The sequence below is a fragment of the Pinus tabuliformis genome, chromosome 2_2 (genome assembly GCF_031772625.1).
Source record: "Pinus tabuliformis cultivar Carrire ecotype Pingquan chromosome 2_2, CPIR1, whole genome shotgun sequence".
Classification (NCBI taxonomy): Eukaryota; Viridiplantae; Streptophyta; class Pinopsida; order Pinales; family Pinaceae; genus Pinus; species Pinus tabuliformis.
The window spans coordinates 566,381,392-566,394,232 of NC_142300.1; the positions used below are offsets into that span (position 1 = coordinate 566,381,392).

At 34.4% G+C, this 12,841-nt stretch overlaps 2 protein-coding genes across 2 annotated transcripts; one reads left to right on the forward strand and one right to left on the reverse strand.

Annotated features, from left to right (window-relative positions):
* The first annotated feature begins 307 nt into the window (after positions 1-307).
* On the forward strand, positions 308-2,426 carry LOC149193923 (universal stress protein PHOS32-like). The gene is made up of 3 exons (XM_089407479.1): positions 308-578; positions 1,968-2,071; positions 2,229-2,426. The coding sequence occupies exons 1-3, from the start codon at positions 410-412 to the stop codon at positions 2,424-2,426; spliced, it is 471 nt and encodes a 156-aa protein (XP_089263605.1). The 5' UTR covers positions 308-409.
* A 3,745-nt stretch (positions 2,427-6,171) lies between these two features.
* Positions 6,172-8,734, reverse strand: LOC149193924 (universal stress protein PHOS32-like). Its single transcript, XM_089407480.1, has 4 exons — positions 8,464-8,734; positions 6,969-7,072; positions 6,693-6,811; positions 6,172-6,268 (listed from the first exon to the last, which is right to left on the reverse strand). Exons 1-4 carry the CDS (start codon positions 8,630-8,632, stop codon positions 6,187-6,189), a joined length of 474 nt encoding a protein of 157 aa, XP_089263606.1. The 5' UTR covers positions 8,633-8,734; the 3' UTR covers positions 6,172-6,186.
* Positions 8,735-12,841: the final 4,107 nt, after the last annotated feature.

Sequence of the window (12,841 nt, forward strand, 5' to 3'; positions counted from 1 at the left end):
AGAATGGCCCGTTTTCCGTCACCGGCCGGAAAATCGTCCGGCTCCGGCCACCGGAAATCCCTCCGCCCTCAGCCACCCTCCTTCTCCACCACCCTCCCCTGACAATCCTGACATTCCCTCACAAAAGATCCGATCGGTGCCGGCAATCCTGACATCGCGTCCGAGCTGGAGAGTTATTGCCATTGGAAATTCGAAATTGCGATCCCGCGGGCTGCTCACTCACCTTCCTCCTCGACTTGGCACCTCCCGCTCTGCAATTCCTAAACTCTGCAGCTCGCCACCCAGGTACAATTCGGACGAACCTCCGACTCTGAAAACCCCACACCAGCTACATTACTGGTATTGTTATTGCTGATCGAAGACGGGTGAATCAGAAGAAGTAGCGGATTGAAATCTAATCGATTACAGAATGGAAGACGCGAGTGGAAGAAGGATATTAGTTGCAGTGGACGAAAGCGAAGAGAGCATGTATGCTTTAAAGTGGGCTGTTGATTATCTACATCTTGATTCCACCGACACTCTCATCTTGTGCCATTCCAAGCGCCTTCTCGGAGCTTATGAAGGGCTCGGAGGTCCTGGTATGTAAGGAATTGTTCTAATTATTTAGTTATTTTATGATTTTGTTTGTGAACAGAGTAATTCTTTTGTATTTCTAGCGTTACCTAGATTCTGCTTGTGCCGGTTTGCCCCTTTCTGCAATTTCACTTTCTTCTGTGGCTATGGCGCAGGAAACTGCTGGCTTTCAAAGTGCCTCGTTGCTTAATGTAGCGAGGGTTTGGTTGATTTATTTAAGCACCTCTTGGCTGACGCTAGATTGATTAGAGAAAGAGGATCAAAGCCAACCTGGTTCAATTCATTTAAATACTTGTTAGGGTTTATACCTTGACTATGATTCATAATAGGATTTTTATCTTATCCATGTTAAGGTGTTAGTTTCATTTTTTTGGTTGCTAATATACCTGGCTGATAATACCACAAAGGAATCCCCTGGGATTTTGATCTCGTGCTTGCAGTGAACAGTTCCAAGCTCACCAACTAAACTATTTAGTAATATTAACTTCTAAACATTATATAATAAAAAATTTGTTAGTCAAACTCTAAGAGTGATTGAGGACCAATCTTCAAACAGGGAAAGTGTTATAGTGTTGTATTCAGTTAATTAGAATTTCTACTCATTTTACTGGAAAGTGTTCTCTTCAATTAATTAACCTTTCTACTTATTTTACTGAAATTTATGTGATTATTGTATTCATTTTTAATATCTGTTCTAGTTTTCTACCTACATGAAAACTTTGATGTAACCAATTTCTGTAGTGTTTTCATTGTTGCGAACTTCTCAACCATGTTCTCAATCATGTTCCTATTCCCATTCGTATAAACGGCTGCCATGGTGTCAATGAGAAAAACAATCAAATATTTCCTTATAAGAATAACCCCACCCTAAACCGGGTCAACTCCTGCAAATTCCTCTTTACAGACTCTACACTAAGCAGAGTTACGGTAACTTCATGGTGAATGTAATGTTAACTTGCCTCATTTATAAAGGTAAAAGAGTGGGTTTAGTTCTTATTAAGTTTTAGGTTTAAATTTGATGGGAAAGAATCGAAGATGTAAATTATTTTTGGGGTTAAACTATTTAGGAGTATCCATCCCAGCTTTACTGGTAATGAAATCCTCTGATGATAACATCCTACTGTGAGTAAATAGTTCTTCATTCCATAGATAACTGACCTGAAACTAAACTCAAAATAATGAAAAAAAAAGGCAAGCAAAAACACTTTACTCATTTATTTAAATGCATCTGGAAGCTAGAAAATTGTCATCTAAGGCCAGGAATGATAAATAAATACATGTGGAAGCTACAGAAAATTGTCATCTAAGGCCAGGAATGATTCTTTTGGTTCTACAGTTATATTCGTGTTGTTCTTATTATTTTATTCATTGTTTTGTGACTGTGATAAGAGCAGGTTTTGTACTTACACCGGAAGTTGTAATAGCTTTGGAGAAACATCAAGACCATGTTGCCGAGGCCGTCATGCAGAAGGCGAGGGATATCTACTGCGGGACTCCGGTGCGTTTTCTGTACATTTTATATCAATTTAATGGGTTCTTAAGAAAAAAAACATAAAGGAGGGTATGCAATCATTGCAGTGAAAGATTAATTTGAATAAAATACTATGGAAGAAAGCATCCAAGGTTAAAGGTGTTCTGGTCATTGTGTTTTGCAGGCGAAAGTGGAGGAGAAGATTGTAAAAGGAGATGCGAGAGATGCACTGTGTGATGCAGTGAAGAAGGTGGGGGAAGATTTTCTCGTCATTGGCAGCCATGGTTATGGCACTTTCAAAAGGCATGTCTGCAAACACCATCAAGTTATTATCAGCTATTGTTTGTTTGCAAAGCTAGGGGATCTTGGTGGTGCATGGTAGGGGATTTTGGGTGGAAAGTGTTCAATAAGATTTGATGTTTTTTACTGGGTTCAATTTCCATAAATGATAGGTTTCAAGTCATTTAAATTTTGAAGAAATTTGATTCTTTTCTAGATTAGTAAAAAGTGACAAATTAGATTTCCTTGTGTAATTAGATTAGGAGAGTGCAATTCTTGTGTATGGATAGCTGTTTTTGTTTTTGATTTCTTACAAGTGGGGAGCTGTTTTTTAATATGCATGTTTTCTCCTTTTGTTCTTTATGTTTTCATGGTGGATCCTTGATGTTCTAATTATAAGGTGTTTTGGGAGCATGATTTTATAATAGGCACGGTGTTGTGATTGCAGAGCATTTTTGGGAAGCGTCAGCGACTATTGTGCCCACCATGCAAAGTGTGTTGTAATGATCATAAAGAAGCCTCACAGCTGATCTGCAATTTAGCTCCTGGAACACTCTGTTTTGGCTCTGCTTTGGAGAGTATAAACCATCCAAGGCATTTTGATGGTCTCCCTGTAAAGAATAAATCGGTTATCTCTTTTTCTTTCGTTATTTCAAGGCTTTGGACAGAGACCATAATTTCATTTTCGAATCCAATACCAGATTTTCTTCAAATAATAACAGGGTTTTGTAATTACACCTACATGCTTCGTTTTTCATTCAGTGTGACATTGGGCTGTTTGTATCATCGTCAGCTGCTAATGGGATTTTCTTCAGAATCCTTTATCCCTAACTCTTGTAGTTGTCCAGGTCAGAAAAACAAGACAAGCCCAATTATGGGTTTTGTAACATCAATAGAAAACTCTTCAATTATGTATCTCCCCACCAATAATAAAATCGTGCAATTTTTAGATAAAGAATAACATAATGACCAAATGTGCAGTTTTCATATTCATAAAGAAAAAAGAAATCCTTATTTGTCATAGAAGATGATCCATGCAACTAGATTAACACAAGCAAATTCCATGCCATGACTACTTTTGAGAAAAATATCAACCTATTTGTGACTACTACTAAAAATATTTCAAAATATTTTGTGGAAGATAAATCCCTACCATCCATGGAATAATTATTGATAATTAAATTTAAATTTTGGAAGCCCTATTCCAAAACAAACATGCCTATAGACATAATTAATGGGTAACAAAATGAATTTTCAAATTACCTTTCCATTTTATATATATATATAATTATATATAATTATATATAATTTCATAAAATTAATCACTATATTGTATCATATATTAAATAAATATCTCAAATTTCACATTCTTGCATTTATATTTTATTTTTCGTTATTTTTAATTTTGACAAGAAAATTAACCACAAGATAACTTTACATATTATGACGTTCATATTTCCTCTTATTTTATATTTACATTTTATTTTCATATTTCCTTGCTTTCCATTTTTAATAAGGGAATCTAATTTTATTTAATTAATCTCTTTTGAAACAAATTAAAATACTTTATATTTATATATATATATATAGATATATATATATATATATATATATATATATATATATATATATATATATATATATATATATATATATATATATATAAATGAGAGTTGCAATCAAACTATTTAATGTATTAATACATAATTTTTTAAGCAAATTCTCTGAAAATTATAAAGTTCTTAAAGATTTCAACAAAATTATTATATTCTAGAATTAATTTTAGGGTTTTAGCAATAGAGGCCATTTGATTTATACATAACTTAATATATTGTCTTATCAAAACACCATCTTACAAAACAAATGAATTTGAAAGATTATTGGATCTATATCTATGGAGGGTATTTTGTTTGCTTCCAACCTTTGACAAGAGATTGGTTCAAATATGCTTCCATCACTAAGAGATTGGTTCAAATGTGCTTCCTTGTCACTATTATTTGGTCAATTCCAATAAAACTAATAAAGGGATTTTCTCTCCTCCCAAGGCTGATGCACTTCAAACATTTGGTGGATGGTTGAGTTTTGACTTCATCCTTCTTTTTTCTTGGTTTTTTCCTTTATCTAGCTTTCAGGCCGACTCTGTTGTATTGCTGGATTTATTTCCATTCACTGATGTTTTTGACATTGTTTCTTCAAGATATGTCACACAGGACCATGCTAGTCCATCCATTTCACCTTCTCAACGACTCCTTGATAATTTTTTGACATTTTGATTCTTGATCGCCCTCGACACACCTTTCCAATTCGTGGACATTTTTATAATGGAGGATGATATTGGGCTCACAATTCATAGAAACAAGACTATGTAACTCCTCTTTAATCTAATTAATGAAGGATGTCTATTTTTTTTCTTTCGAAAAAAAAAAAACTTCATTAATTCCTCATATCCCAACTCTTGTTTCAATTCTAGAAATTCTAACATCGAACACTCATTTTCTCTTCAACTACCTTTAATGTCTCAATGCCACTGTCCTTCCTAATTTCCAACTACTTTTAAACTTTTCAATATATGTCGTTGTGTTAATTTTGTCTTTGCATCGTCTACAGGACGCCTTATTTTGTCTCGCACTAATCTTTCTTCCGTCCCTCTCATTTCCTCTCATACAAAGAAATTGATTCTTGGACTTTATCACAATAACTTGCACTTTTGTGAATTCCTTTACAAAAGTTAAAATTTTCACAAACCACTTGAAAAACTACAAAAAAAACTATAGCATCTCAAATTTCATGCCTTTTAGAAACTTCATATCCAACAAAGTAGAACAACAAAGAATGTAGGAGAATTGAGCTTCAAATTGTTATATGCATAAAACCACAAACTTTCAACCATATCATCTTACTAAAATAAGATGACAAAATTAAAATGAATTCAAACTGGTCACAATGTATATGAGAGTATATAGAGACTCTAAATTATTAGTATCTCATTAACCATCTTCCACCAATTAAGCTTTTGCAAAAACAAAAAACTCGCAATGTACAAAGTAAAACAACAAATAATGTTAAGAAAGTTCAGTTCCAAATTGCTACATACATAAAATCATATGCTTTAGACCATGTCACTTACCGAAATTAAAATATATTCGTAACTTGTGAATGTATATGAAATTGCATAATGATTCTGAATTATTAATACGACATCAACCATCTTCCAAAAAAATTTGAGTTTGTGCAAAAGAGAAAAAATCTATTAATTTTTAATGTATACCAGAGTGCATAATGATTTTGGATTATTCTATGGTATTACCCATTTTCCAAAAAATTTAGCCTTTCTAAAAATGAAAACATAAAGATTTCATTATTCATATAATAGATTTAATACAAAAGCATATAATAAGAATAGTACGTTAAACATTAATAATCTCACATATTAGAGCAGAACGTATCAACAAAAAATATTCACCTTTGCAAAACTAATTAATAGCACAACAAACCGTCCAAATCAATGAAAATAATATAGTAAAATATTTTATGTATTTTTTCCGACCTGGACAACTAAGAGTTAGGGATAAAGGATTCTGAAGAAAATCCCATTAGCAGCTGACGATGATACAAACAGCCCAATGTCACACTGAATGAAAAACGAAGCATGTAGGTGTAATTACAAAATCCTGTTATTATTAGAAGAAAATCTGGTATTGGATTCAAAAATGAAATTATGGTCTCTGTCCAAAGCCTTGAAATAACGAAAAAAAAAGAGATAACCGATTTATTCTTTACAGGGAGACCATCAAAATGCCTTGGATGGTTTAAACTCTCCAAAGCAGAGCCAAAACAGAGTGTTCCAGGAGCTAAACTGCAGATCAGCTGTGAGGCTTCTTTATGATCATTACAACACACTTTGCATCGTGGGCACAATAGTCGCTGACGCTTCCCAAAAATGCTCTGCAATCACAACACCGTGCCTATTATAAAATCATGCTCCCAAAACACCTTATAATTAGAACATCAAGGATCCACCATGAAAACATAAAGAACAAAAGGAGAAAACATACATATTAAAAAACAGCTCCCCACTTGTAAAAAATCAAAAACAAAAACAACTATCCATACACAAGAATTGCACTCTCCTAATCTAATTACACAAGGAAATCTAATTTGTCACTTTTTACTAATCTAGAAAAGAATCAAATTTCTTCAAAATTTAAATGACTTGAAACCTATCATTTATGGAAATTGAACCCAGTAAAAAACATCAAATCTTATTGAACACTTTCCACCCAAAATCCCCTACCATGCACCACCAAGATCCCCTAGCTTTGCAAACAAACAGTAGCTGATAATAACTTGATGGTGTTTGCAGACATGCCTTTTGAAAGTGCCATAACCATGGCTGCCAATGACGAGAAAATCTGCCCCCACCTTCTTCACTGCATCACACAGTGCATCTCTCGCATCTCCTTTTACAATCTTCTCCTCCACTTTCGCCTGCAAAACACAATGACCAGAACACCTTTAACCTTGGATGCTTTCTTCCATAGTATTTTCTTGAAATTAATCTTTCACTGTAATGATTGCATACCCTCCTTTATGTTTTTTTTCTTAAGAACCCATTAAATTGATATAAAATGTACAGAAAACGCACCGGAGTCCCGCTGCAGATATCCCTCGCCTTCTGCATGACGGCCTCGGCAACATGGTCTTGATGTTTCTCCAAAGTTATTACAACTTCCGGTGTAAGTACAAAGCCTGCTCTCATCATAGTCACAAAACAATGAATAAAATAATAAGAACAACACGAATATAACTGTAGAACCAAAAGAATCATTCCTGGCCTTAGATGACAATTTTCTGTAGCTTCCACATGCATTTATTTATCATTCCTGGCCTTAGATGACAATTTTCTAGCTTCCAGACGCATTTAAATAAATGAGTAAAGTGTTTTTGCTTGCCTTTTTTTTTTTCATTATTTTGAGTTTAGTTTCAGGTCAGTTATCTATGGAATGAAGAACTATTTACTCACAGTAGGATGTTATCATCAGAGGATTTCATTACCAGTAAAGCTGGGATGGATACTCCTAAATAGTTTAACCCCAAAAATAATTTACATCTTCGATTCTTTCCCATCAAATTTAAACCTAAAACTTAATAAGAACTAAACCCACTCTTTTACCCTTATAAATGAGGCAAGTTAACATTACATTCACCATGAAGTTACCGTAACTCTGCTTAGTGTAGAGTCTGTAAAGAGGAATTTGCAGGAGTTGACCCGGTTTAGGGTGGGGTTATTCTTATAAGGAAATATTTGATTGTTTTTCTCATTGACACCATGGCAGTCGTTTATACGAATGGGAACAGGAACATGATTGAGAACATGGTTGAGAAGTTCGCAACAATGAAAACACTACAGAAATTGGTTACATCAAAGTTTTCATGTAGGTAGAAAACTAGAATAGATATTAAAAATGAATACAATAATCACATAAATTTCAGTAAAATAAGTAGAAAGGTTAATTAATTGAAGAGAACACTTTCCAGTAAAATGAGTAGAAATGTTAATTAACTGAATACATCACTGTAACACTTTCCCTGTTTGAAGATTGGTCCTCAATCACTCTTAGAGTTTGACTAACAAATTTTTTATTATATAATGTTTAGAAGTTAATATTACTAAATAGTTTAGTTGGTGAGCTTGGAACTGTTCACTGCAAGCACGAGATCAAAATCCCAGGGGATTCCTTTGTGGTATTATCAGCCAGGCATATTAGCAACCAAAAAAATGAAACTAACACCTTAACATGGATAATATAAAAATCCTATTATGAATCATAGTCAAGGTATAAACCCTAACAAGTATTTAAATGAATTGAACCAGGTTGGCTTTGATCCTCTTTCTTTGATCAATCTAGCATCAGCCAAGAGGTGCTTAAATAAATCAACCAAACCCTCGCTACATTAAGCAATGAGGCACTTTGAAAGCCAGCAGTTGCCCGCGCCACAGCCACAGAAGAAAGTGAAATTGCAGAAAGGGGCAAACCGGCACAAGCAGAATCTAGGTAACGCTAGAAATACAAAAGAATTACTCTGTTCACAAACAAAATCATAAAATAACTAAATAATTAGAACAATTCCTTACATACCAGGACCTCCGAGCCCTTCATAAGCTTCGAGAAGGCGCTTGGAATGGCACAAGATGAGAGTGTCGATGGAATCAAGATGTAGATAATCAACATCCCACTTTAAAGCATACATGCTCTCTTCGCTTTCGTCCACTGCAACTAATATCCTTCTTCCACTCGCGTCTTCCATTCTGTAATCGATTAGATTTCAATCCGCTACTTCTTCTGATTCACCCGTCTTCGATCAGCAATAACAATACCAGTAATGTAGCTGGTGTGGGGTTTTCAGAGTCGGAGGTTCGTCCGAATTGTACCTGGGTGGCGAGCTGCAGAGCTTAGGAATTGCAGAGCGGGAGGCGCCGAGTCGAGGAGGAAGGTGAGTGAGCAGCCCGCGGGATCGCAATTTCGAATTTCCAATGGCAATAACTCTCCAGCTCGGACGCGATGTCAGGATTGCCGGCCCCGATCAGATATTTTGTGAGGGAATGTCAGGATTGTGAAGGGAGGGTGGTGGAGAAGGAGGGTGGCGGAGCTAGGGGAGGGTGGCTGAGGGCGGAGGGATTGCCGGAGGGTTAATGTTGAATAACATGGTAGCATTAAAACTACTAGCACACCAAGAGGATGTGGAGCATCTCTAAAAAAAAACAAGCCTTTACAAAGATCAACAAGGAAAATTCAAACACCATTGAGGTAATATAAGGCTTATGTATTAATGAATCAAATTATGAGTATAGTTTAACCTTCAAATTAATAGCAAGCCAAACATATTAAAGAATGGATGGATTCCATGAAAGAAGCATATGATTCTATTATGAAAAATGATACATGGAAATTAAAAAAATTGCCTAAGGATAAATTCCACATAGGTTCAAAATGGTTGTTCAAGACTAAGTTCAATGCTAATGGAACTATTAACAAATATAAAGATAGACTTGTAGCAAAGGGTTATTCATCGAAAGAAGGGATAGATTAAGAAGAAAGTTTTGCAACCATAGATAAAATGAATACCATTAGAATGATGATTGCATTGGAAACTAAGCATAATTGGAAGCTAACTTAGTTAGATGTCACGTCAAAATTCTTGAATGGGGAATTAAAGGGGGAAGTCTATCTTGTTCATAAGGTTTTAGAAAGAAAGGACAAGAACATCTTTTTTGTAGGTTAAAGAAAGCACTATATGGACTCAAATAGATACATAGAAATGTGTATGTGAAGATTGATAAATTCTTCTTTCAACGAGGTTTTTTTAAAAGTAAAGGAGATCCAGATATCAAGAGGGATGAAAAGAAAATATTGTGTTGATTTATGTATATATTTATGATCTTATCATAGCAAAGAACACTACTAGATTAATTAAAAATATAAAAGTTGTATGTCCGAGGAATTTAAAATGAAGGACCTTGGAGAGTTGCATTACTATTTAGGCCTTGAAGTTTGGAGAGATAAAGGTAGAACCTTGGCCAAACAAACTAAATATACAGAAGAATTAATCAAAAAAATCAACATGAATGGATGTAAAGTAGTATCTACACCATTGGAACAAAATGCTAATCTTAGCAGTGATGATGAAACAAAAGAATTGAATAGAATATTGTATACATAGTTGGTAGGAAGTTTGAAATACTTACTTACAACTAAGGTAGATATTGCATGTTCAGTCAACATACTTAGTCAATTCATGGCTAAGCCACATGAAGGTCACTGGAAAGCAACCCTCCTTTAATTTCATCCAACTGTGTACAAGGAAGTGAGAGTTATAAGCAAGATGATACGTAATAGCCAACTCTTAGAGAATTTTCAACTTTGGCTAGTTCTAATGGTGGAGAAGCTACTCAATCAACAACTAGGTATGAAAAAACTATTTAATAAGTTATGAAGTTGAAACACTAATGGGGCACTCTTTTCTCATATTCAAGGTAAATCATAACCTTTGTTAACTTTTAGCCTTTTACTTGACCAATAGGTTTGGAATTAGAATATATATTGGAGAATATTTGGATTTGGAGCTATTTATAGGGATACAATATATGTTAAATTTTATTATCTCACTTGATCAACAAGTTATAGGAAGGGGATATATAGTGGCATGATGTCTGAATTTGAAACTACTTGAAGTGATACGATAAATTTGAAGGAATTGTAACTACAAAGCGTCCTTCATAGTAATCTTAGAGTTTCGACCTAGAAAGATGTGAAGCACCAAGTCAAGGACAATCACAACAATAATTAAAACATTTAATCCACGAATCAAGCAGTAAAGGTTCAGTGAGATGGGGTGGGATTTTCCATAAAATAGTGAAGAGGAATATGACTAGCCCATTGCAAAAAGTCACCTTAGAGAAGAAAATGTGAAGAGCGATGATGAACCCAAAATTTGACTCTTTAAACAATGACTATTAATTTCCTAAATATCAGTGTAACTATAATGAGGATTAAGATAAATTACGAGATGATTTGGATATCAAATATGCTTGTTCACTTCTAGATCTATACTTAATGTCTCATAATATAGTTATGTTTCTTGCACTAATAATGAGATAGTTGAGCTTAACTCACTATTGTCCTTGCTCCAGCTACCCAATCCACTATTGAACTAACTACATAATATATAATAGTTATATTGTTAAACCAACTACATATTCTATATTTTCGAACCAACTGTAAAATCTATCATAGCTATGAGGGAAGCTAAGGCTGGCAAGGATCCTAGATCAATTATTGATGAGTGATTGAGATAGTAACGAAATAAATTTTTCATATCCAAGTCGACAAGTATGCCACTTTGCTAGTACATGTAGAGAGAGCACAACCCACACATCCTATTCTAAATTTTTAAACTTTTCTTTTTTCATCTCATCCATTTGGTTTTCTAGAATGAAAATGTTGGAAGACTAACAAGTATTTTTATTTGAAAATTGAGTAATCCTTGCATACGTTTTTTCCTCAAATTTCATACTTCAAAGAATTGTGACAAATTAAACATTTATATTATTGATAACTGAATTAAAATTTGTCAAACCATATTATTTATCTATTATTAATTTTAAATTAGTTTGTTACTATGCATATGTAGCCACAAAAGGATCTGTTAGTATTTCCATGTAGATGAATGTACTACTTGAAGCGTAAGCTTGTAGCCTGTAGTTAGTTGTATGTAGCAACCCCTTGTTAAAGTTAACCTAATAAAATTTAATAAAAGAAAAATAAGATTAAGATCATGGGACACGTATTCCAAGGTGAATGTTGGGCAAAACATCCTAGTGGGTGTCACTTTTGGTTTATTATGGCTAAGGAAGTTGGCAAATGTATTGACAAAGGAAAAGAGGCATTAATTGTCATTTATTTATGAAAAAAATAAAATAGGAGAAAAGGGGACGAAAGGTAACATATTTGCATGAGGAAAATTGAACGAAAAAAAGAGGAAAATGAAGAAATTAGAGGCATCAAAGATAAAAAGGCTTATGAGGATCAATTCATAACTTTTTTGTCGGTTTAGCTTTTGTCAGTCCAGTTTTGGATATCTCTCTATTCTCTTATATTATTTCACACTTATAGAATTCTTGGAGCACTCTAGCATTGGAAAAAGGAAGGCAAAGGAAGGACAAGGAAAGAAATGGACAAGCAAGGAAGGTTGGACCAAGCAGCTTTAGCAAGAAGACGTGTAGGGAATAGGTTGCATGTGTGATTTCCTAGTTGGTTTTTGAATTCATGGTACATGCATTTGCATATTTGGTTCTCTCGTTGTCATGCACATGGGTTATTCTTGGTGTGAAATTGGTTTCATCCTTGTCTCGCCATTTTCGGATAACCATGGTGTGATGGTGTTATTTTATTTTCTTAAGCTTTGGATTGCCAGAAGGTTTTCGAACTGGGTGAGGTGGTCTAAGTAAAATTACCAAGGGTTGGAGGTGGAGGTGGTTTAATCTCCAAGAAGCCCTCGACATTTGGGTGGAGATAGGAAAATTCCTCAAGGTAATGGTGAAGAATTTATGAGGCATCCAAGCTTGTTTTGGGCTTAGTGATCTCTTGATCGGTTTTGGCGAGAATGAGGGAGCATGATAATGGTGGTGGTTAAAACTCTGGGAAGCCATGTTTTTTAATGTTTTGAGTCACAAATTCAAGGTTGAAATATGGCATGAGGGTGATTGGATGAAAGTAAGATTTGGTTTAGCCCAATCTATGGTCGGGTGGTATGTGGAAGTCCTTGACATGGTTGGACTTTTCATATGTTATTAAGAGTTATTTTTCTGTTGTAGCTTATGAGTACTTATACTTGTTATTATGTGTCATTGATGGTTATTCTATCATGGTTATTATTTTGGTTATATGTTGGTTATAAGCATGGTTCTATAACATATTCTAGCTATGGCTCTTGATATGTTTTGCTTAGTTGATGAAT